Consider the following 25,895-nt stretch of genomic DNA (forward strand, 5'->3'; position numbering starts at 1 on the left):
CTGTGGGGCTCACCCCCAAGCAACATCTGCAGAGTGGGGATGTACCAGGCCAACCGAACCCGGAGAGGGGACCCAGGGGCCAGGTAGGAGGAGCAGCAAGGCCCTGAGTGGGGCAGGGCTGTTCATACCTGCCCTCCAGCACACACCCTGTGCAAGGGCTGGCTGAGCGGCTGCCCCTTCTGCAGGTTTTCAACCAGCATCTGCGCCCTGGGGCAGCCGTGGAGGGCAGGAGAGTGAACAATGGGGCAAGGGCCTGGTGAATTCCGGCTCGGGCGCGACGACGGAGCCATGGACATGGGACTGACTTCACAGAGAGCGAAAGGAAGTTAACTGAATTAACGCCAATCAACAGGCCCTGGCAGACGAACTTGATTGTTTTGATGGGATGACAAGTTGGAATGAGAGAACAGAGCTGCCTAAGACTTGGGCTTCCGTCCGGCATTCGCTCTGACACCGCCTGCCGGGCTGATTGGAAACCAGGAAGGGAAAACGCGCACGGCCCACGTTCCGGGACGGGCACTGGACACGGAGCTAGCGCTGCCTCCCGTTTCCAGGGTGTTCCACGGGTACCAGGCCTCCCTCGGCCGTCTGCCACCCAACGCGTCTCTCGGCACAGTCACACTGCACAACTTCAGCTGCATCAACGGCATCGCCGGAGTCGAAACACTCAAGTCGGCTTTTGGCGCGACCTGCACATCAGGAAGTGGAAGGGGGGAGCGCTCTTCCTGCCACATCCCTCGCCCCTCGTGAACTGAGAGGTACGGGAATCCGAGTAAGAAGTCCTTTAGCTCAACACTGTTCCGAAGGAACGGCTCGCGGCGCCGACGCCCTCTGCGCTATTCCGAAGGAACGGCTCGCGGCGCCGACGCCCTCTGCGCTATTCCGAAGGAACGGCTCACGGCGCCGACGCCCTCTGCGCTATTCCGAAGGAACGACTCGCGGCGCCGACGCCCTCTGCGCTATTCCGAAGGAACGACTCGCGGCGCCGACGCCCTCTGCGCTATTCCGAAGGAACGGCTCGCGGCGCCGACGCCCTCTGCGCTATTCCGAAGGAACGGCTCACGGCGCCGACGCCCTCTGCGCTATTCCGAAGGAACGGTTCGCGGCACGGACGCCCTCTGCGCTATTCCGAAGGAACGGCTCACGGCGCTGACGCCCTCTGCGCTATTCCGAAGGAATGGTTCGCGGCGCGGACGCCCTCTGTGCTATTCCAAGGGAACGGCTCGCGGCGCCGACGGCCTCTGCGCTATTCCGAAGGAACGGCTCGCGGTGCGGCCGCCCTCTGCGCTATTCCGAAGGAACGGCTCGTGGCGCGTACGCCCTCTGCGCTATTCCGAACGAACGGCTCGCGGCGCCGACGCCCTCTGCGCTATTCCTAAGGAACGGCTCGCGGCGCGTACGCCCTCTGCGCTATTCCTAAGGAACGGCTCGCGGCGCGGACGCCCTCTGCGCTATTCCAAACGAACGGCTCGCGGCGCCGACGCCCTCTGCGCTATTCCGAACGAACGGCTCGCGGCGCGGACGCCCTCTGCGCTATTCCGAACGAACGGCTCGCGGCGCGGACGCCCTCTGCGCTATTCCTAAGGAACGGCTCGCGGCGCGGATGCTCTCTGCGCTATTCCAAGGGAACGGCTCGCGGCGCGGACGCCCTCTGCGCTATTCCAAGGGAACGGCTCGCGGCGCCGACGCCCTCTGCGCTATTCCAAGGGAATGGCTCGCAGCGCGGGCGCCCTCTGCGCTATTCCGAAGGAACGGCTCGCGGCGCCGACGCCCTCTGCGCTATTCCGAGGGAACGGCTCGCAGCGCCGACGCCCTCTGCGCTATTCCGATGGAACGGCTCGCGGCGCCGACGCCCTCTGCGCTATTCCGAGGGAACGGCTTGCGGCGCCGACGCCCTCTGCGCTATTCCGAGGGAACGGCTCGCGGCGCGGACGCCCTCTGCGCTATTCCAAGGGAACGGCTCGCGGCGCCGACGCCCTCTGCGCTATTCCAAGGGAACGGCTCGCAGCGCGGACGCCCTCTGCGCTATTCCGAAGGAACGGCTCGCGGCGCGGACGCCCTCTGCACTATTCCGAAGGAACGGCTCGCGGCGCCGACATCGTCTGCGCTATTCCGAAGGAACGGCTCGCCGCGCCGACGCCCTCTGTGCTATTCCAAGGGAATGGCTCGCGGCGCCGACGCCCTCTGCGCTATTCCAAGGGAACGGCTCGCAGCGCGGACGCCCTCTGCGCTATTCCGAAGGAACGGCTCGCGGCGCGGACGCCCTCTGCACTATTCCGAAGGAACGGCTCGCGGCGCCGACGCCCTCTGCGCTATTCCGAAGGAACGGCTCACGGCGCGGACGCCCTCTGCGCTATTCCGAAGGAACGGCTCGCGGCGCCGACGCCCTCTGCGCTATTCCGAGGGAACGGCTTGCGGCGCGGACGCCCTCTGCGCTATTCTGAAGGAACGGCTCGCGGCGCCGACGCCCTCTGCGCTATTCCGAGGGAACGGCTTGCGGCGCGGACGCCCTCTGCGCTATTCTGAAGGAACGGCTCGCGGCGCCGACGCCCTCTGCGCTATTCCGAGGGAACGGCTTGCGGCGCGGACGCCCTCTGCGCTATTCTGAAGGAACGGCTCGCGGCGCCGACGCCCTCTGCGCTATTCCGAGGGAATGGCTCGCGGCGCCGACGCCCTCTGCGCTATTCCAAAGGAACGGCTCGCGGCGCCGACGCCCTCTGCGCTATTCCGAGGGAACGGCTCGCGGCGCCGACGCCCTCTGTGCTATTCCGAAGGAACGGCTCACGGCGCGGACGCCCTCTGCGCTATTCCGAAGGAACGGCTCGCGGCGCCGACGCCCTCTGCGCTATTCGGAAGGAATGGCTCGCGGCGCCGATGCCCTCTGCGCTATTCCGAAGGAACGGCTCGCGGCGCCGACACCCTCTGCGCTATTCCAAGGGAATGGCTCGCAGCGCGGGCGCCCTCTGCGCTATTCCGAAGGAACGGCTCGCGGCGCCGACGCCCTCTGCGCTATTCCGAGGGAACGGCTCGCAGCGCCGACGCCCTCTGCGCTATTCCGATGGAACGGCTCGCGGCGCCGACGCCCTCTGCGCTATTCCGAGGGAACGGCTTGCGGCGCCGACGCCCTCTGCGCTATTCCGAGGGAACGGCTCGCGGCGCGGACGCCCTCTGCGCTATTCCAAGGGAACGGCTCGCGGCGCCGACGCCCTCTGCGCTATTCCAAGGGAACGGCTCGCAGCGCGGACGCCCTCTGCGCTATTCCGAAGGAACGGCTCGCGGCGCGGACGCCCTCTGCACTATTCCGAAGGAACGGCTCGCGGCGCCGACATCGTCTGCGCTATTCCGAAGGAACGGCTCGCCGCGCCGACGCCCTCTGTGCTATTCCAAGGGAATGGCTCGCGGCGCCGACGCCCTCTGCGCTATTCCAAGGGAACGGCTCGCAGCGCGGACGCCCTCTGCGCTATTCCGAAGGAACGGCTCGCGGCGCGGACGCCCTCTGCACTATTCCGAAGGAACGGCTCGCGGCGCCGACGCCCTCTGCGCTATTCCGAAGGAACGGCTCACGGCGCGGACGCCCTCTGCGCTATTCCGAAGGAACGGCTCGCGGCGCCGACGCCCTCTGCGCTATTCCGAGGGAACGGCTTGCGGCGCGGACGCCCTCTGCGCTATTCTGAAGGAACGGCTCGCGGCGCCGACGCCCTCTGCGCTATTCCGAGGGAACGGCTTGCGGCGCGGACGCCCTCTGCGCTATTCTGAAGGAACGGCTCGCGGCGCCGACGCCCTCTGCGCTATTCCGAGGGAACGGCTTGCGGCGCGGACGCCCTCTGCGCTATTCTGAAGGAACGGCTCGCGGCGCCGACGCCCTCTGCGCTATTCCGAGGGAATGGCTCGCGGCGCCGACGCCCTCTGCGCTATTCCAAAGGAACGGCTCGCGGCGCCGACGCCCTCTGCGCTATTCCGAGGGAACGGCTCGCGGCGCCGACGCCCTCTGTGCTATTCCGAAGGAACGGCTCACGGCGCGGACGCCCTCTGCGCTATTCCGAAGGAACGGCTCGCGGCGCCGACGCCCTCTGCGCTATTCGGAAGGAATGGCTCGCGGCGCCGATGCCCTCTGCGCTATTCCGAAGGAACGGCTCGCGGCGCCGACACCCTCTGCGCTATTCCGAAGGAACGGCTTGCGGCGCCGACGCCCTCTGTGAGGTCTAGAGGACATGAGCTCTGAGGCAAGGCTGAAGGAACTGGGCTTGTTTAGGTCGGGAAGGAGCAGGCTGAGGGGACGTGGGAGCAGTTTTCAAGGATCTAAAAGGTCACGGGGAGGAGGAAGTGAACTTGTTCCTCTGAGCACAGGACAAGCCGCAAGGGGCTTAACCTGCAGCCCGGGAGGTGGAGGTTGGACACTGGAAACACTTCCTGCCAGTCGGGGGCAGACACGGATCCACTGCCCAGGGAGCTGTGGAGTCTCCATCCCTGGAGAGACTGAGGAGCCTGTCAGGAATGATTCGAGATGGTGCCGGGTCCTGCCGCGAGGGCGGGGGGCTGGACTCGATGGCTCTCGAGGTCCCTTCCCGTCCTAGTGCCCTGAGTCTATGGCACTAGCCCCAGCAGAGAGCCCGGGGACTCCCCCCTCACATTCACCCGTTGTCTGTCTCAGCCCGTCTGACGGTTTCCTCGTGCACCTGACTTCCTGCAGAGCTGTGACAATCCGTTCCCATTGGCCCACGTGCTGCAGTCCCCATGCCGTGGCCCTTCAGGCCCGGGCACACTGATCCTCTCCTCCCAGCCGCGACACAGCCAAACACCTCGCTCCGAACACCAAAGCCACCCCCCACGGCTCCTGCCACTGGGAAGGCCCATGCCCGGCCACAGGCGGCTGTGTCAGCCCAGAGACCCTGTCCCTTCAGCGCTGTCCCACCGTCCCTTGCCTCCAGACGCAGCCCGCCACGCCCCCGCCTGCAGGCCGGGCTCCGCCTGCTTCGCTCCGTCTGGGGTGCCCCACACCTCCGTCCCGTGCAGCTCAACAGCCCGCTCTGCCCTTCTCCAGCCGGGACCCAGAGCTCTCCCTTCCCCCAGCGCCCGGGGCGCTCTCTGACCCCAGCCCCTCTGCTGCCCAGAGCCTCAGGCTCCAACCGCAGCCGGCTGCCCGGTCTCTGCAGGGCTCTGAGGGCAGGAGGGCGCTGGTGGAAGGAACCTCCCGCCCCCCGGGGAAAGGCCAGGCAGCCCCTCGGCTCCACACCCTGCTCTGCCAGGACCCCGGGGCCCCGGCACCTACCTGTGGGAGGTGAAGTTGTCATAGGAGCCCACAGTGTAATGGCGGAAGAGCCGCTTGGTCCTGTCTTCCCTCGTTTCTGTAAGAAAAAGCAGAGCTCTCAGGGGGGAAGATGCGCGAGGCGCCGTCTCCCTGGGAGGACGCTCACAGAGCTCATGCCCCCTCCACCTGGTCCCTGCGGACGCAGACCCCCCAGCACGGACCTGCCCCCTGCCGGCACAGGCCTCTGCCCGGCAGACCTCCAGCGCCAGGCCGGCAGGGTTACACGGTGCTGCCGGAAGGGTAAGTGCAGGGCATTTCCGCACTGGCACCGGCTGCCTGGCGAACACCCCCTGGGCGTGTGAACGTGTTTCCGTTGCCCCTGGAGCTTCCCGCAGCTCTCAGACCCGGGCGCTGCTCCCAGCCCAGACCTGGGCGTGCCGGGCAGCCACTCCACCCGCTCGTCCTCCACCGCCAAGGTCAGCTGGCCCGCCGGGCGTTTTTTGGCTTGGTGGCTGTGCTGTTCTGGGGACTGTGTTCACTCTGCTCGCCTGCTGTTTGGACGTGGCTCCCACGGTCCTGTGCTGCTCTGCAGTAATGCCGTGTGTGTGCCTCAGTTTCCCTGGGCACTGCACTGGTGCCCTGCGGGGGATGGGAGTTTTGGGTGAGACACTCACTGAAGGAGGCTGCCCAGCCCAGCACATCCGCAATGGCCCAGGCTCTCTGGTCGCTGGCGCCCAGGCGGGAGATGCAATTGGGCGACGCCGTTTGCCTCGCAAGCTGCATGCAGGAGGCGGCGGGCGGGGCAGCCAGCAGGGCTGGGACCAGTAGCCGAGTGTGGGAGTCGGCCTCAGCTGGCTTCGGACGGGGCAGTCTGGCTGGCCTGGGGGCCGAGCAGGGGCCCAGGGCGCTGGCCTGCTGGCTGAGAGTCCCCTCTGGCTGCGGGTGGGGTGCAGGGCCCGGGGAACCGTGCACCTCCCGAGTGTGCCCCCCACCCACCCCGCCTACCAAACCGTGCCCCTCCCGAGTGCGCCCCCCGCCTGCCCCACGTACCAAACCGTGCACCTCCCGAGTGCGCCCCCGCCCGCCCCACGTACCAAACCGTGCACCTCCCGAGTGCGCCCCCCACCCACCCCACCTACCAAACCGTGCCCCTCCCGAGTGCGCCCCCCGCCTGCCCCGCGTACCGAACCGTGCACCTCCCGAGTGCGTCCCCCACCCGTCCCCCGTACCAAACCGTGCACCTCCCGAGTGCGCCCCCCACCCACCCCGCCTACCAAACCGTGCCCCTCCCGAGTGCGCCCCCCGCCTGCCCCGCGTACCGAACCGTGCACCTCCCGAGTGCGTCCCCCACCCGTCCCCCGTACCAAACCGTGCACCTCCCGAGTGCGCCCCCCACCCACCCCACCTACCAAACCGTGCCCCTCCCGAGTGCGCCCCCCGCCTGCCCTGCGTACCGAACCGTGCACCTCCCGAGTGCGTCCCCCACCCGTCCCCCGTACCAAACCGTGCACCTCCCGAGTGCGCCCTCCGCCTGCCCCGCGTACCGAACCGTGCACCTCCTGAGTGCGTCCCCCACCCGTCCCCCGTACCAAACCGTGCACCTCCCGAGTGCGCCCACGCTCCCCTGCCCCGTAGCCGTGATCTGTGTGATACTGGGACCCTCGACTTTCCATCCTGCGCTAGGAGCTGTGAACAGCCCCTGCGCCAGGAGACCGGGGCCGGAGGAGGCGAATCTCCCCAGCCGTAGTGTCGCCCTGCCACCACCAGATGGTGATCTCACCCCACAGCAGTCTCTGGCTAACTCAAAGCCGCTGCTGCCTGCTCAGGCCTTTACCCAGCGCTGCTCTCAGCCGCCGGACAGTCAGCCAGCTGGACCCCACAGCCCTTCTAGGGAGAGGCTGTTCTCAGCCCGTCTGAGGCGGGTGGGGTCTGCCTGGGAGCGGTTCGGCACGGCTACCTGCAGGTTACGCCTCCCTGGTCCCCGAGGTGCCACAGGCCAGACTCTGCACAGAATCAGAGGGCAGCAGTCACTGGGCCATGCAGGCACCTGGCCGACCCAGACGGTCGCTTGGAGCAGCGCTGCCAGAGCAGCGGGTGACTGGCAGGCACGTCCGCGCCACGGAGAACACCCTGCGCCGGGCAAGGCAGGGCACCAAGGGGGCAGCCGGCAGAGCAGGGCCCATGCAGGACAGCCAGACAGTCGACTGGGCAAAGCCGCAAATTCACACCCCTCTCCGGCCATGCGTAGGGGTGACCCACACGCCATCTGGGCATGTCTCTCCAGGTGCAACGGGCCCTCGGGCGAGCCAATGGCACGAGACCTGCATGCACCAGAGACCTCTGCAGCGACAGCGTCCGGACACCACATGGACAGCCCCGCCCACGAGCCTGAGCAGCCCTTAGACCGGATGGCACGTGGGCGGTGACCCCCACAAACGAGTGACTCTAGCCGCCGGCATTTACGCCCGCCCGACTCCCGCGTCGGAGCAAGATGCTGCTTTGGCGAGCGTGGCCCGAGGGCATCGGCCTGCGCAGGGAGACACCCCGGCACTCGGCAGCATGAGGCGAGAGGGGGACCGCAGCCGCGCCCCGCCTGCCTGGCACGCCGGGGCCCCAGGGCGCCTGGCGAGAGCAGGCCAGACTTTGTGCACGTCACCTGGCAGGCCCCGATGGGAGGGGGGCGTGCCCAGTGAAAAGGGGCCAATGCTCCCCGTGGCCAGGGAGGGGACAAGCCTAGATGACCCAGTCCTGCTGTGCCCGGACACGTGCAGCTCGGTGCACGGTGGCGAACGGGCACGTGCAGCAGCTGACGTGGCAGAGTGCTGTGCACGCCCACACTGGGTGCAGAGAGGAGGTGAGGTTCAGTGAGTCCCACGTGGATGGCAGCGGGCAGAGAGCTGCCGTGGTCCCGTGGCACCGAGCGTGGCAGTTCCATGCCAGTGATTAGCGTGAAGCGGCAGAGCGGCAGTGGCACGCGAAAGCGCCGATAGACACGGACTTGCCGAGCTCAGCTGTTCGATGCCTCCTCTGGGCTCCTTTGGTCCTGTGGCCGAGCTCTGGCGGGTGGCATCCACCCACTCCCAGGCGAGAGTCCCTGGAGATGGACGCAGGCACGAAGGGGGCCGAGGTCGCCACGTGACTCCTCCCAGTCCTGTGCCTGGCTGAGCCGCCACCGAGCCTCGGCCCTGCAGACCTGGGGAAGCTGGTTCCGAGAGCCAAGGGTTAACAGCGCGCACTGCGAGAAGGTGCACACAGCTGCTAGCGCAGGATGCAAAGCTGGCTGCAGAAGGGCTGGTGTTCTCCTGGCGCCAGCAACTCCCCAGCCTGCTCACACCAAGCCCCAGGCCCAGGCCCTGCTCCGGCGGCGCCCCGAATGCTGCTAGTGACAGCACACGAGAGACAGGCTGCAGCCGTGGATGGAGGAAGTGGGAGGGATCTGCAAGGGACCCTGCCCTCCGAGAAGGGGCGACGCTGCCCTCGCAGACCGCCTCCCCACCCCACCGCAGAACCGCCGCGTCTGAGGAGCAAGCGCCGGGAGCACGGGGCCGCCTGCTACTGGGAACACTTCACAGCCCAGCTTGTGCAGTAGGGGCAGTGGGGGAGCCTGGGAACAGCCAGCGAGCCCAGGTCTCGTCTGCTACCAGAGCCGGCGCACGCGGGAACCAACAGAGCAGGGCGATTTCGAGCCACCCGCCCCGGCCTCCTGTCCCAGCTTCTGGCAGCCAGAGCCCAGGGCTGCATCCCCGACCGGCGTCGACGGACCTGCCCTCCAGGAACCTACCTAGCTCCTCCCTTCACCCGTGGGTCCTTGGGTCTTCAGACTGGCCCTGGCAGCCAGTCCCACAGGCTGGCTCGGCGCTGGGGGGAGGCATTTCCCTGCGGCCGTTAATCTCACTGGGCGACCCTGGCTCTTGCGGTGTGCGCAGGGAAGTAACACTGCCTGGTCCCTTTGTCCACACCAGGTGTCCGGTCTCGCACCGCTATCGGACCTCCCCCATCCCGGCCCTAAGCCGCCCGCCCGCCTGCGCAAGCCGCTTCACACCTCCATCCTTCCCTGTACGCGCTCCCATTCCAACAGGGGTGACCAAACTGCAGGAAATAGTCCAGGCCTGGGCAGAGCAGGGATTTCCACAGCTGCATTCTCGGCTCTCCTGTTACCTGTCCCTTTCCTAACGGACTCTACCAGCTGCTTTGCCCTGAAAACCAGAGCAAGGAATTCGTTCTGCTTCTCCGTGACGGCCTTCTCGTCCTCGCATGCTCCAGAGCACCGTGACGGCCCGTGGCCCCGCTGCTGGCTGGCGTCCAATGGCCCTTAACGCATTCCTGGTTAGTTTGCGTGTCCCGAGCTAGTTGCTCTTCAGATTCCTCCGTGGCCCGTGGAATTTCTCCTCTGTTCCTTCCTGGCAGCAGCGTGGAGCCACCCAGCACAGGGCTAAGCGGCTCTGAGGTGTGCGCAACCACCCCGGCAGCCTCGCTCCCGCTAAGGTCTGGGCCGCTCTGAGCACGCTGGCTCCGACAGCTCCGGGTTATGCAGGACAAGAAGGAGGTGGGCAGAGGAGAAAGGAGACGAGACCAGCCAGGTGGTGGAGGCAGCTGGCTACCTGGCAGGAAGCCTTGGGGTGGCCATGACTCTAGGGCCAGCCCCGCCTCGCTGGCTGGGATATAGGCATGGCCACTGGGGGGGCGTGACCCCCTGCCAGCCCCACTCAGACACTTGGAAGGATCCATGGGTTGGGCATGTCCCCAGTGACAGCCCCAGCAGTCTGCCTGGAGTGGGCCATGGGAGAGGCATGTCTCCAGTGCCAGTCCTGCCTAGCTGCTTGCGGCAGATGTGTACTCAAGTCAGCCCCACCTGGCTGCCTGGGGCAGATCATGTGGTGGACATGCCTCCAGCATCAGCCCCACCTGTGGGGTGGGTATGACCTCAATGCCAGCCCCGCCTGGGGGCCTGGGGTGGGCGTGACCCCAATGCCAGCCCTGCCCAGCTGCCTGATGAAATACTCAGGAATTCCCAGGGCCTTCAAGAGGGCCAGGCGCTCGCAGTAGGAAGCGAGGACAGTGCCTCTTTCAGGGCCTTTCTTCCCTGAGCCTGGCCTGTGCTCTCTCTTTGCCACCCTCTGTCTGCCCTCTGCTGCCCTTTCTTCCTTGGCTCTCCTGCCACCTGGTCCCCGCTTGCCTGCCCGCCACTCAGGGAGGCTGCGCCCCAGCTGGACGCGCTGCTGTGGCTCTCACTCCAGCCAGCGCAGAGCAGCGGGATTTCACGAGGGGAGCTGGATGGATGGGCTGTCCGCAGCCCGAAGACACATTCTCCTCCCAGCGTCTAAAGATAGCCGCGGCCGCGGCTGTGGTTAATGGAGCCGTCAAGCAGGCACCAAGGACTGGCTGATGGATGGAGGGGAAGGGGCCACTTGGAGACCGGCGCAGGGGAGGCTCTATATTTAGAGGAGACAGAGAAGAGGACACTAGCGTGGCGGCTGACAAAGCTGCCGGGAGATGTGCGGGTGCAGCCTGTGCAGTGGAGCTGTGCGCACACCGACAGGGCAGCTCATTGATATGCATGAGCAGGGCCAGGGAAGCCTGCTCGGGACAGATCCAACCAGGAAAGCGGATGTGGGAATAACTCAACAACAGAGACGCTGAAATGCGACCGCCTGGAAAGCAGACAGGGCAGACACGGAGGGCGCAGAGCCTTCACTCAAACACCCTCTTCCTTGAATCACTCCTTCAAACAAACTGCGTTTGTAGAGCCTTTCTAAGGCAATCCCCCCAGGCAGGGTGCAATGCACAGCGCTCACGAAGTGCAGAGAACCGTGGCATTCCAGGGATGAGCAGAGACTGCTCAGGAAGGGCGGAAGCGAAGGCTGCCTGAGTAACCTTAACTCTGCCCCGGGCACATTTCACGACGCAATCACAGCTTACTCCTCGAAGGATAAAACAAGTGACTCAGACAACTGGGCAAACAGCTTAGGTGCACAGCTGTGGCATAGTATCAGAACTGTCCCACTACTAGTGTCACTGGCAGAAAGGCATCCGCTCTCTCTCTGCCCCTCAAAGGCCCCGCTGGGAAGGGATGCCAGGAGCCCTCCCTCCACGGCAGGCCCGCGAGAGGCGGTGGCATCTCCACGCTCAGTGCTCAGAAGCAACTGGCTTCCTGCAGCTCCGCTGACAGCAGCGCTAGTGTCCAAAGAGATGGGCAAGGCCTCGGCTCACCCAGCCCGGCCCACCAGCAGGGCTGCCATCTGCCCAGGCTTGGCACCTTTGCCCAGCCCCGTACATCTGGACAGCTGATGGATTTCCAAGGCCTGCCTCATGCAGGCTGTTACCCAGGCAAGCGCGGATACTCCCCAAAGGGAGGGGCCAGTGGGGCGGCGAGTGCTGGACGTGCCAAAGGGCTCCCTGCCATGTGGTTGACCCAGGGTCCAGAGGGGAGTGAAGCTGCCTGGGCAGAGCCAGTGTTGCCAGACTTCCTTGATGTGGAGGGATGAGCTGGGGGGCTTGTTTGCTTCCTGTGCGGTGAATGAGTGTGAGGGGTCCACGAAGAACGTCTGTAACAGCTAGACGGCACCCGCCGCACGTTTGCGGATGACACTGAGCGGGGGGAGAGGTGGATACGCTGGAGGGCAGGGAAGGGTCCAGAGTGACCTGGACAGATTAGAGGACTGGGCCACAAGAAATCTGATGAGGTTCAACAAGGACAAGTGCAGAGTCCTGCCCTTGGGACGGAAGAATCCCAAGCATTGGTACAGGCTGGGACCGACTGGCTAAGTAGCAGTTCTGCAGAAAAGGACCTGGGGGCTACAGTGGATGAGAAGCTGGATGAGAGTCAACAGGGGCCCTTGTAGCCAATATGGCTAATGGCATATTAGGTGCTTTAGGAGGAGCGTTGCCAGCAGATCTAGAGAAGTGATTACTCCCCTTTTTTCGGCTCTGGTGAGACCACATCTGGAGTAGTGTGTCCAGTTCTGGGCTCCCAACCATGTGCCACTGGCAAATTTCATCAGCACATTTGTACTTTTGTGCTTCAGTCCTTCATGAAAATATTAAATGAAAATTGGTCCCAGGACCGATCCTTTATGAAATTCTTCTGGTAACCACCCTCCAGCATGACAATCTGTCAGCACAACCCTTCCGCCTGTTCCTGTCCTCCCTGCAATCATGGCACTAATCCCCACCTTTTCCAGCTTAACTGAAATGTCCCATGTGGCACTATACGATGCAGTGGCCAGCTACACCGAGAACACAGCACACTGTACAGCTACACTGACTGCACAGGATGGAGCAGCGCCCAGCTACACTGAGTACATAGTACAGTGTCTACACGGTGAACACAGTACTGCACGGCATCCAGCTACACTGAGTACACAGCACAGTGTCTACAGCATGAACACAGTACGGTGTAGTGTACAGCTACACAGAGTACACAGTAAGGTTCAGCATCCAGCTACACCGAGAACATAGCACTTTGTAGAACTACACTGAATACCCAGTACAGTGCAGTGTCTAGCTACGAGTACACAGTACAGCGCAGCACTGAGCTACAGAGACCACAGTACGGTGCAGCATCCAGCTACAGAGCACACAGTACAGTGCAGTGTCCAGCTACACTGAAAACAGTACAGCGCAGTGTAGCTACACTTTGTACACGGTATGGCGCAGCGTTCAGCTACACAAAAACCATTGTATGGTATACAGATATACTGAATACACAGTACGCTGCAGTGTCCAGCTACACCGTGAACACAGTACCACGCAGCGTCCAGCTACACTGAATACACAATACAGGACAGTGTCCAGCTACACTGGACACACAATACAGGACAGTGTCCGGCTACACCGGACACACAATACAGAGCGGTGTCCGGCTACACCGGACGCACAATACAGAGCGGTGTCCGGCTACACCGGATCCACAGTACAGAGCGGTGTCCAGCTACACCGGATCCACAGTACAGAGCGGTGTCCAGCTACACTGGATCCACAGTACAGTGCGGTGTCCTGCTACACTGGATCCACAGTACAGAGCGGTGCCCAGCTACACCGGATCCACAGTACAGTGCGGTGTCCAGCTACACTGGATCCACAGTACAGTGCGGTGCCCAGCTACACTGGGTCCACAGTACAGTGCGGTGTCCAGCTACACTGGATCCACAGTTCAGTGCGGTGTCCGGCTACACCGGATCCACAGTTCAGTGCGGTGTCCGGCTACACTGGATCCACAGTACAGTGCGGTGTCCGGCTACACTGGATCCACAGTACAGTGCGGTGCCCAGCTACACTGGATCCACAGTACAGTGCGGTGCCCAGCTACACTGGATCCACAGTACAGTGCGGTGTCCTGCTACACTGGATCCACAGTACAGTGCGGTGTCCGGCTACACCGGATCCACAGTACAGTGCGGTGCCCAGCTACACTGGATCCACAGTACAGTGCGGTGCCCAGCTACACCGGATCCACAGTACAGTGCGGTGCCCAGCTACACCGGATCCACAGTACAGTGCGGTGTCCAGCTACACCGGACACACAATACAGAGCGGTGTCCGGCTACACTGGATCCACAGTTCAGTGCGGTGTCCTGCTACACCGGATCCACAGTACAGTGCGGTGTCCGGCTACACCGGATCCACAGTACAGAGTGGTGTCCTGCTACACCGGATCCACAGTACAGAGCAGTGCCCAGCTACACTGGATCCACAGTACAGTGCGGTGTCCTGCTACACTGGATCCACAGTACAGTGCGGTGCCCGGCTACACTGGATCCACAGTACAGTGCAGTGCCCAGCTACACTGGATCCACAGTACAGTGCGGTGTCCGGCTACACCGGATCCACAGTACAGTGCGGTGCCCGGCTACACTGGATCCACAGTACAGAGCAGTGCCCAGCTACACTGGATCCACAGTACAGTGCGGTGTCCTGCTACACTGGATCCACAGTACAGTGCGGTGTCTGGCTACACTGGATCCACAGTACAGTGCGGTGCCCAGCTACACTGGATCCACAGTACAGTGCAGTGCCCGGCTACACCGGATCCACAGTACAGTGCGGTGTCCGGCTACACCGGATCCACAGTACAGTGCGGTGCCCGGCTACACTGGATCCACAGTACAGTGCGGTGCCCGGCTACACTGGATCCACAGTACAGTGCGGTGCCCGGCTACACTGGATCCACAGTACGGTGTGGTGCCCAGCTACACTGGATCCACAGTACGGTGTGGTGCCCAGCTACACTGGATCCACAGTACGGTGTGGTGCCCGGCTACACTGGATCCACAGTACAGTGCGGTGTCCTGCTACACTGGATCCACAGTACAGTGCTTTGTCCTGCTACACTGGATCCACAGTACAGTGCGGTGTCCGGCTACACTGGATCCACAGTACAGTGCGGTGCCCAGCTACACTGGATCCACAGTACAGTGCGGTGTCCTGCTACACTGGATCCACAGTACGGTGTGGTGCCCGGTTACACTGGATCCACAGTACAGTGCGGTGTCCTGCTACACTGGATCCACAGTACAGTGCGGTGTCCGGCTACACTGGGTCCACAGTACAGTGCGGTGCCCAGCTATACTGGATCCACAGTACGGTGTGGTGCCCGGTTACACTGGATCCACAGTACAGTGCGGTGCCCAGCTACACTGGGTCCACAGTACAGTGCGGTGCCCAGCTACACTGGGTCCACAGTACGGTGCGGTGTCCTGCTACACTGGATCCACAGTACGGTGTGGTGCCCGGTTACACTGGATCCACAGTACAGTGCGGTGCCCAGCTACACTGGGTCCACAGTACAGTGTGGTGCCCAGCTACACTGGGTCCACAGTACGGTGCGGTGTCCTGCTGCACGGAGCCATATGTCTACGGTAGGCCAACCCTCCTTGATCACTGTGATATCAGCTGTGACCAAATTACCACTCTAACTCTACAGCTAATTTACATGCTGCAATTTCACTGGCCTGCAGAGGTGGCAGGTGATTCGGCCCAGCTGCCCCTCCTGTTCCGACAGCATGGGCTTTCAGCTACTAGTGGGGAAAAAAAAGAAAAGAAAAAAAAGCTAAAAGGACAGAAAGCGAAACCTGCGACTTGCGGAGTTGAAGTACGGCGTTACTGCAGTATATCTGTAACAAAAGGAATCCCAAAAACGATACCCGTCCAATAATAATGCAGAGGAGTCTACAGGGCTGAATAGGGATTTCTGTTCCGTGTTTGGTGTAGTCGCATCATATTATAAAATACTTCCATGTCCACCAATCAGGCAGATGGGGTGTTAAAGGGCAGCTACTCCCGTAAGCCATTTTTAAATAAGATGGGCTGAAGACTTGCATGTAGGAGTTTGAAAAGAGCTGGCCGAGGAGGAGTCGGGGCTGTTGCTGTTGATATTCAATCCCTCGTGCACTGGGGAGTTTCAGCAGACAGGAGCAAAGCCAGAGCTGTGCCGGCAAACGGGATGACCCGAGTAATTACAGGGTCGTCAATGTGCCAGGCAAAATAACGGAATGGGTGACATGCCTCTGTTAAAGCAGGATAATATAATTAATGCCCCTCAGCATGGCCTTACAGAAAATAACGGATCTTTTCATTAGGCTACAAGTGTGGTTGATAAACGGTAACAGAGTGGATGTAATATAATTAGAGTTCTGTACGGCATTTAGAGACTAAGTACTGCATGACATTTTGATTACAAACCCAGAACAGTGCAAAATTAGCACAGCGCACAGGAATGGATTAGCAGGTCCTTGCAGGGCTCAGTCCTGGGTCCCACACGATTTAACCCGGGGTGGATGCTGAGTCCCGAGGAGGGCAGGTCACGGGTACAGAGCGAGCTGGGCTGCTGGAAGTTGCATGCATGTAACTAATATGCCTTTTCACGAGCCCAATGGCAAAGCCGAGCGCGTCGCAGCGCAGGATGGAGGCTGCTGTCCCGGGGCTCTGAGCAGGTTCTGGGAATTATGATGCTTGTCAATCAGCTTCACATCACCCGGTGTGACTCCGCGAGCAGGGCCGATAGGAGCCTGGGCTGTAAAGCCAGGTGGCATGGGTGGAGACGGGGAGACTCCTTCTGTCTCCAGCACTGCAAGAACACCTGGAATGGGCGTCGGCCCTGCCCTGCAGGAGGGTAACAGGCTAGGAAACCTGCCTGACGGCGCTAAGCTACAGGGCCGGAGCTCAGCAGCGCAGGTGCACGCCTGGCGCGGGTCCAGTCGGTCCAGGCCTGCACAAGGCCCAGGAACTCAGCACTCGAGGGCCTGTCGGTCGGGCAGACAGGGGTACAAGAGCCAAGTGCTGGAAGCGGGAGTTAGACCAATTGGAAGTCAGGCACAATTCCTTAGCCGCGAGGGGAACTTGCCACGGAGTGACAGGCGCCAGGGCGGGGACGGGGTCTCCACGGGAGTCTTCAAACCAAGCGTGACTGGTTTCCCAGATCTGCTCTGAGCCAAACGCCCCCCTGGACTCAGCGCAGGAATTAATTCCCAGGAGCCCTCTGGCCTGTGCCATGCAGGGGTGAGGCGGGACGACGGCAGGTCCTGGCCCTCCCCAGGAGGGCGTACCCCACCGAGCGGTGTCCTGGCTCAGTTCCGACCCCTGCCTCTTCAACGACGCGAGGAACGGAGAGACCCAAGCAGCACGGTGCATCCCCGCCGAGCTCGGTTGGCATGACAACATGACTTTGGGGAACAGCAGCAAAGGCAGCTGTCGCTCCAGAAGCAGCCGCATGGACGCTCACTTTTCAGCTGGCTCGCCTGGACGCTGCTGATCACCGGGGCGCCAGCCCCGCTGCAGACCAGGCGCTCAGTTTTCTACTGGAACAGCCGGTCGAAAAGGGACCCAGGCAGCTCCGGTCCCCACCGCTGCCCGGGTCCTAGAAGTCCAGTGGGCAGCGCCCCTGGGCTAAGGCAGCCCCCGGAAGAGGCTGGCACGTGCGGCTCCGCATGGGCAGGGAAACGCCGGGCGCTGCCCCCTCCCAGCCTGGCAGCTTCCCCCGGCTGGGAGCAGGGCCAATGGGAGCTGCGGGGCAGGGCCAATGGGAGCTGCAGGGCAGGGCCAACGGGAGCTGCAGGGCAGGGCCTGCAGGGGCGATGTCCGGGGCCATGAGCAGCATGCACTGAGCAGAGCCACCCGGCTGCTGGACACGCCAGGCACTGCCAGGAGCAGCACGGAGCCTGCCCCAGCTCTGCTGCACCACCGACCGGGAGCTGCCCGAGAGAAGCATCGCTCGTCCGGAGCCTGCACCCCAAACCGCCTGCCCAGGTCGGGACCCCTCCTGCGCCCGACTGCCTCCCAGATCCCACAGCCCAGCCCCCGCCCCAGCCTGGAACCCCCTCCTGCATCCCCACCCATAGCCAGAGCCTGCACCCCACCCTCTCCCCACCCCCACCCCAGGCCTGGGCCCGATCCTGCACTCCAACCCTCTTGGGCCTATCTTGGAGACCCCTCCCGTACCGCCAGGCCCGCCCCCACCCAACGCCTCACGCAGACAGAAGCCCCGTCCCGCGCTCTGAACCCCTTATATTGGGCCCCATCCCAGAGCTGGAGCCCTCAGCCACCCCAGCCCCTGTGCCCCATGGCCCTGCCCCGGTGAGGATGGCGAGTGAGTGCCAGAGAGAGGGGTTGGAGGGGGGTGAGAGAAGGAGCAGGGACAAGCGTTCAGTTCTGTGCAGTTAAGCTGTTGGTCGCTCCGCCCCCCCAAGTCCAGGGACAGACACCAGCCGAAGCCTCGGACGCGTCCGCTTCTCTGAGCGGACTTCAGGGACTGAGCCGCCGGTCACATGCCCGCGTCTCCAGCGGCCTCCTTTCGGCTCCCTCTCCCGGCCTCACCGCCCGGCCACTGCAGCCGGGAGGGCTGGAAGGAATCCCGGCCACACACCGGGCAGGCCCCTCCTACGGAAACGGCCGGTGGCCTGGCATTCAGAACATTCTTCCCTTCCCACCACCCTGTGCCGGGGGCAGCTTCCCCAGCCACCGGCCGGTCCCCGGGCAGCCAGGCAGCCGCGTGAAGCGAGGCGGGGACGCCGCAGGGGCACCTGCTCAGGTAGCGACGCCCCCCACTTCCTTCCACAGACACGGCTCAAAGGGCTGTTGAACTCCGCACGCTGGCAGCAGGCGGGCAGGTGCCCATCTCGGACCCCAGGCAGGGCCTCGAAGGGGTGACTGGGACCTCCTGGGCCAGGGGTGAACCTGCCCTGTCCTGTCCAGGTTCCTAAAAGGGGGCACGGAGCGACCAAGGGGCTGGAAAGGCAACGCGGCGAGAGCCAAGGAGTGGCCGGAAGAGAGGGGAAAGGGGCCACTTCCTGACTCGCGAGGAACGAACGTGGGAGCAGACAGGGCCGCGCTCGGCCGGGCAGGGGGGAGACCCAGAGGCTGGGAGCTGACCGGGGACGTGCTCGGGCGAGAGGGAATGCCCGTCCACATTGTTCGAGAAGCACGAGAGCAACGGGCCCGTGGCCACGGAGGCAGGGCGCTGGCGGATTCTCCGTACCCGACACACTAATCCCCTGGCTGGGCAGACCCGGCCCACGCCAGCACGGCCTCCTGGAGCGTGTCCGGAAGAGGGGCGGGCACGGCCCCGAGCGCGCAAGGCGCTCCCGCAGGCAATGTTCAAGGAGCAGCATCGCGCTCCAGGGACGGGGTAAAAGTGGGTCGTCGGGGCCATCTGGGTGCCGGAGCTACCCCAGCCCCCGCCAGCGGGTGATGGAACGGCCCAGCCTTGCCCCTCAGTGACAAGCCCACAGGGGGACCCCAGAGCAAAGAGCAACCCAGTTCTGAGACCAGTGCGGGGGCAGGGACGTGCTCTTTAAACACGGATCCTGCTCCCTGGGACACGGCCAACCTCAGCCACAGCCTGGCCGGGGCGAGGGTGTCACGTTACTGGAATTTGAGGGAAGCAGCCGGATCATGGCTGCACCCATAGGTGGGGGTGCTGGCCCCAACAATGGTATTAAAGGGGGCCATGTGGGGTATTGAATGGAGCTTATTGTTTGCTGATCCTGTGTACGCTATTTATGTGAGTGTAGAATGTCTGTGTGTGTAGATCTGTAATCTGTGAAAGCTGAATATTTCTGTGAATGTGGTTGAGCATTGCTATGGACAGGCTGAGTAGCGAGGCCCTGTGGGACAATGGCACTTGATGGGCCAAGGACACACCTAAAGCATGAGGGCGGAGACCTAAGAGCTGCCAGCAGAGAGAGACTGAGGGCCAGGTAACCGACTGCATACAAGAAGAGGCCAGGAAGGAGTATAAAGAGGCCATGCGGTTGATGCCATTTTGTTCTCAGCTCAGCACTTCATCCCAGAGGCAGCAATGCAGGGATCGAAGAGCCAGGAAGACCTGTGAACCCATCCTGATCCTAGGATGCGCAACAAGAACTGCACCAAATCTCCCAGTCCTCGATGCAGGCTCTAGCAGAGATGTCACAGCTGCTGGTTTAAAAGTTCTTATTGCACATCCTAGGATCAGGATGGGTTCACAGGTCTTCCGGGCTTTTCGATCCCTGCAATGCTGCCTCTGGGATGAAGTGCTGAGCTCTTAGGTGTCCACCCTCATGCTTTAGGTAAGTGCTGCATGTGCGGGACTGGGAGATGGGTTGGAAATGGGGGGGATTACGGCCTATAATGGCAAGGAGAAAGGAGGGTCAGGGCACAACAGGGAGGCAAGATCAAATCAGTATCTTAGATGCCTATATACAAATGCAAGAAGTATGGGTAATAAGCAGGAAGAACTGGAATTGCTAACCAATAAATACAACTATGATATCATTGGTATTACAGAAACCTGGTGGGATGGAATGTTGGTATGGAAGGGTTGTCACGTTGCTGAACTGGAGGGAAGCAGCCAGATCGCTGCTGCACCCCTAGGTGGGGGTGTTGGCCCCAGAAATTGGTGTGGGGGGAGCCATGTGGGGTATTGAATGGGAGATTATGGTTTGTTGATCTTATGTACGCTATTTATGTGAGTGTATAATGTCTGTGTGTGTAGGTAGGAATCTGTAATCTGTGTGGAAGCTGAATATTTCTGTGAATGTGGTTAAGCATGGCTATGGACAGGCTGAGTAGCAAAGCCCTGTGGAACAATGGCTCTCAATAGGCTATGGACACACCCAAAGAATGGGATTTGTCACCTGAGGGCAGCCAGCAGGAAACATAGAGATTGGCCTCTGACCAGGTGACTTGCTGCATACAAGAAGAGGCCAGGAAGAGGATAAAAGAGGCCATGTGGTCGATGCCATTTTGTTCTCAGCTCAGCACTTCATCCCAGAGGCAGCACTGCAGGGATTGAAGAGCCCGGAAGACCTGTGGACCCATCCTGATCTCAGGATGTGCAATAAGAACTTTTAAACCAGCAGCTGCAACATCTCTGCTAGAGCCTGCGTCGAGAACTGGGAGATTCGGTGCATGTAATGTACTGTACTTTAATAACCTTACTCTCAGGCTTTTCTTTCTTGTGTTAATAAACCTTTAGTTTTAGATTCTAAAGGATTGGCCCAGCGTGATTTGTGGGTAAGATCCAGAGGGTAAATTGACCAGGGATCTGTGGCTGGTTTCTTGGAACCGGACAGAACTTGTTCGGGGTAGGTGGGATTGGGTGCTAGGACCCCCCACCTGTGTATAGGCCCGGGGCCATCTGGGGCACGGATATTGCTGGGGTGTCGGAGGGGTTTTACTCGGGAGGCTTTAGGCAGGCAGCTGAAGCGCTCTGTGAGACTGGTTCGTGGCCTGTGTGGAGAGGTCGCCAGTCGGGGGCTGTAAGGAACCCCGGATTTGAGCAATTCTCCCTGAGTGGACGCCCTTAGCGGTGCCCAGACATGGCCCGGTCAGTCACAAGGGTACGGCTTGCTCAGGAAGGACAGACAGGGAAAAAAGGGAGGAGGGGTTGCCTTGTATATTAAAAATGTACACACTTGGACTGAAGTGGAGATGAACGTAGGAGATAGCTGTGTAGAGAGTCTCTGGGTTAAGCTAAAAGGGGTAAAAAATGAGGGTGATCTCATGCTAGGAGTCTACTACCGGCCACCTAGCCAGGTGGAAGAGGTGGATGAGGCCTTTTTTAAACAATTAACAAAACTATCCAAAGCCCAAGATTTGGTGGTGATGGGGGACTTCAACTATCCAGACATATGTTGGGAAACTAACACAGCGAGGCACAGGCTATCCAATAAGTTTCTGGACTGCATTGGAGACAACTTTCTGTTTCAGAAGGTTGAAAAAGCTACCAGAGGAGAAGCTGTTCTGGATTTGGTTTTAACAAATAGGGAGGAACTAGTTGAGAACTTGAAAGTGGAAGACAGTATGGGGGACAGTGATCATGAAATAATAGAGTTCATGATCTTAAGGAAAGGTAGAAGGGAGACCAGCACACTTGAGGTAATGGATTTCAGGAAGGCAGATTTTGATAAGCTCAGAGAACTTGTAGGTAAGGTCCCATGGGAAGCAAGACTGAAGGGAAAAACAACTGAGGAGAGTTGGAAGTATTTCAAAGGGACGTTGTTAAGGGCCCCAAAGCAAACAATTCCGCTGTGTAGGAAAGATAGAAAATATGGCAAAAGACCAGCTTGGCTTAACAAGGAGATCTTGCATGATCTCAAAATAAAAAAGGAGTCTCATAAAAAATGGAAACTAGGACAAATAACAAAGGATGAATATAGGCAAGCAACACGGGAATGCAGGGGCAAGATTAGAAAGGCAAAGGCACAAAATGAGATCAAACTAGCTACAGGCATAAAGGGAAACAAGAAGACCTTTTATAAATACATTAAAAGCAAGAGGAAGACCAAGGACAGGGTAGGCCCACTGCTTAGTGAGGAGGGAGAAGCAGTAACAGGAAACTTGGAAATGGCGGAGATGCTCAATGACTTCTTTGTTTCGGTCTTCACCGAGAAGTCTGGAGGTGTGCCTAACGTAGTGAATACAAGCAGAGAGAGGGTAAGTTTAGAAGATAGGATACACAAAGAACAAGTCAAAAATCACTTAGGAAAGTTAGATGTCAGCAAGTCACCAGGTCCTGATGAAATGCATCCCAGGATACTCAAGGAGCTGATAGAGGAGGTATCTGAGTCTTTAGCTATGATCTTTGAAAAATCATGGCAGACAGGGGAGATTCCAGAAGACTGGAAAAGGGCAAATATTGTGCCCATCTATAAAAAGGGGAATAAGAACAACCCAGGAAACTATAGACCGGTCAGTTTAACGTCTGTCCCAGGGAAGATAATGGAGCAGGTAATTAAGGAAATCGTATGCAAACACTTGGAAAGTAATAAAGTGATAGGGAATAGCCAGCATGGGTTTGTGAAGAACAAGTCATGCCAAACTAATCTGATAGCTTTCTTTGATAAGATAACGAGCCTTGTGGATAAGGGAGAAGCGGTGGATGTCATATACCTAGACTTTAGTAAGGCATTTGATACGGTCTCGCATGATATTCTTATTGATAAACTAGGCAAATATAACTTAGATAGGGCCACGATAAGGTGGGTGCATAATTGGCTGGATAACCGTAGTCAGAGAGTTGTTGTTAACGGTTCTAAATCCTGCTGGAAAGGGATAACAAGTGGAGTTCCTCAAGGGTCTGTTTTGGGACCCGTACTGTTCAATATCTTCATCAATGATGTAGATATTGAGATAGAGAGTACGCTTATTAAGTTTGCAGATGATACCAAACTGGATGGGGTTGCAACTTCTTTGGAGGATAGGGACATAATTCAAAATGACCTTAGCAAGTTAGAGAAATGGTCAGAGGTAAACAGGATGAGGTTTAATAAAGAGAAATGCAAAGTGCTCCACTTAGGAAGGAACAATCAGTTCCATACATACAAGATGGGAAGCGACTGTCTAGGAAGGAGCATGGCGGAAAGGGATCTAGGGGTCATAGTGGACCACAAGTTGAATATGAGTCAACAGTGTGATGCTGTTGCAAAAAAAGCAAATATGATTCTAGGTTGTATCAACAGGTGTGTTGTAAGCAAAACTCGTGAAGTCATTCTGCCGCTCTACTCTGCACTAGTTAGGCCTCAGCTGGAGTACTGTGTCCAGTTCTGGGCGCCACATTTCAAGAAAGATGTGGAGAAATTGGAAAGGGTACAGAGAAGAGCGACAAGAATGATTAAAGGTCTAGAGAACATGACCTATGAAGCCAGGCTTCATGAACTGGGCTTGTTTAGTTTGGAAAAAAGAAGATTAAGGGGGGACATGATAGCGGTTTTCAAATATCTAAAAGGGTGTCACAAGGAGGAAGGAGAAAATTTGTTCCTCTTGGTTTCTGAGGACAGGACAAGGAGTAATGGGCTTAAAGTGCAGCAGGGGAGGTTTAGATTGGACATTAGGAAAAAATTCCTAGCTGTCAGGGTGGTCAAATATTGGAATAAATTGCCAAGGGAGGTGGTGGAATCTCCCTCTCTGGAGATATTTAAGAACAGGTTAGATAGATATCTGTCAGGGATGGTGTAGACGGAGCTTGGTCCTGCCTTGAGGGCGGGGGGCTGGACTCGATGACCTCTCGAGGTCCCTTCCAGTCCTATGATTCTATGATTTAGGTGTGTCCTTGGCCCCTTGAGAGCCATTGTCCCACAGGGCCTCACTAATTAGCATGTCCACAGGCCCGGGCTCTGCCCACTGCTCAACCACATGCAGAGAAATATTCAGTATCCACACAGATTACAGATTCCTAACTCCACACACAGACATTATACAACCACATGAACAGCTTACATAGGATTATCAGATAATAAGCTTCTATTCAGCACCCCACATGGCCCCCTTCTATACCATTCTTGGGGCCAACACCCCACCTATGGGTGCCACAGTGATCTGGCTGCTCCCCTCAAGATCCAGTAACGTGACACCCCCGCATCTGACAGTCTCTCGGGGAGCCCTGAGCTGCGCAGGGCAGGGGCAAGGAACGCAGGTAGAAGTGGGCCAGTGGCTTGCTGGGAGCAGCCCTCACTGGGCCCATTCAAGGGACTGGGGCACCCCCCCCCCGAGCCTGCCAGGACAGCACCAGACTGGCTTCGCCCAGAGGTGTCTGGTGGCAGCAGGGAGCTGGCACCCGGCAGACCAGGCCAGGCTGCGGGCGCTAGGGCAGGGGGAGAAGGGACGGGTACTTGAAGAGGCGAACCCTGGGGGCCGCAGCCTGACAGGGACACCCCTGCATTAGAGGAGGAGCCAATCGGCCCAGCCCCTGCCAGGGGAGCCGGTTCGGCAGGTACCAGGCGGGAGAAGCGCGTGCACGGCCGGCTGGGCGGGGGCAGGGCGGACCTGCCGGCACCGGGCCGTGGTGTTCCAGCCGGAGAACAGCTCTGCTCATCCCAGCAAGAGGATTCTCTCTCCTGGAGCTCCCCTGCACCAGGACCCTCCCTGCCCCTCCCGGCCCATCCGCTCTGCTCTCCAGCACGGAGCCTCCCCCTGCCCTCTGGAGCCCAGCAGAGATCAGCCGGCAACCCCCTTGCTGCCTCCGGCCTTCAGCCTCCCCAGGCACCAGCTCCAGCTCTCAGGGGTCTCGGGCCTCCAGCCGCCCGCCCCTCACGGCAACGGGGATAGCTGCCACGGGGCACCGGCCTCCTCCCTCTGCAAGAGGCAGCGCCGCCCTCTCCCGCTGACAGGCACCGGGGTACAGATCTAGCAACGGGGGGCGGGGGGCTCTGAAGCCTGGATTGAGCCCCACACGCGCAACACACAGGCAGGCACATACACACACAGGCACATACACACACATCGGCACACACACACACACACGTATACACACAGGCACACACACACACACGTATACACACAGGCACATACACACACATCGGCACACACACACACTCGTATACACACAGGCACATACACACACATCGGCACACACACACACACACGTATACACACAGGCACATACACACACATCGGCACACACACACACACGTATACACACAGGCACATACACACACACACATCGGCACACACACACACACACACACACACGTATACACACAGGCACATACACACACACACATCGGCACACACACACACACGTATACACACAGGCACATACACACACACACACATCGGCACACACACACACACGTATACACACAGGCACATACACACACACATCGGCACACACACACACACGTATACACACAGGCACATACACACACACACACCGGCACACACACACACACGTATACACACAGGCACATACACACACACACACCGGCACACACACACACACGTATACACACAGGCACATACACACACACACACCGGCACACACACACACACGTATACACACAGGCACATACACACACACACACACATCGGCACACACACACACACGTATACACACAGGCACATACACACACACACACACACACACACATCGGCACACACACACACACACACGTATACACACAGGCACATACACACACACACACACACACACATCGGCACATACACACACACACGTATACACACAGGCACATACACACACACACACACATCGGCACACACACACACACACGTATACACACAGGCACATACACACACACATCGGCACACACACACACACACGTATACACACAGGCACATACACACACACACATCGGCACACACACACACATCGGCACACACACACACACACGTATACACACAGGCACATACACACACACACACACATCGGCACACA

At 60.1% G+C, this 25,895-nt stretch overlaps 1 protein-coding gene across 8 annotated transcripts in view; it reads right to left on the reverse strand.

Annotated features, from left to right (window-relative positions):
• Positions 1 to 25,895, reverse strand: part of SHANK3 (SH3 and multiple ankyrin repeat domains 3) — a 708,141-nt gene that overhangs the window by 145,743 nt on the left and 536,503 nt on the right. For all 8 annotated transcript variants that reach the window (XR_012898753.1, XR_012898754.1, XM_075914851.1 and 5 more), the window contains one exon: positions 5,270 to 5,345. Coding sequence is in view for 6 of the 8 variants with exons in the window: in XM_075914851.1 (XP_075770966.1) it covers positions 5,270 to 5,345 (76 nt within the window). In the remaining 2 variants the exon portion in view is untranslated. The remainder of the gene's footprint in view (positions 1 to 5,269; positions 5,346 to 25,895) is intronic.

This window comes from Pelodiscus sinensis, unplaced genomic scaffold (assembly GCF_049634645.1).
Source record: "Pelodiscus sinensis isolate JC-2024 unplaced genomic scaffold, ASM4963464v1 ctg61, whole genome shotgun sequence".
In the NCBI taxonomy this organism is placed as follows: Eukaryota; Metazoa; Chordata; order Testudines; family Trionychidae; genus Pelodiscus; species Pelodiscus sinensis.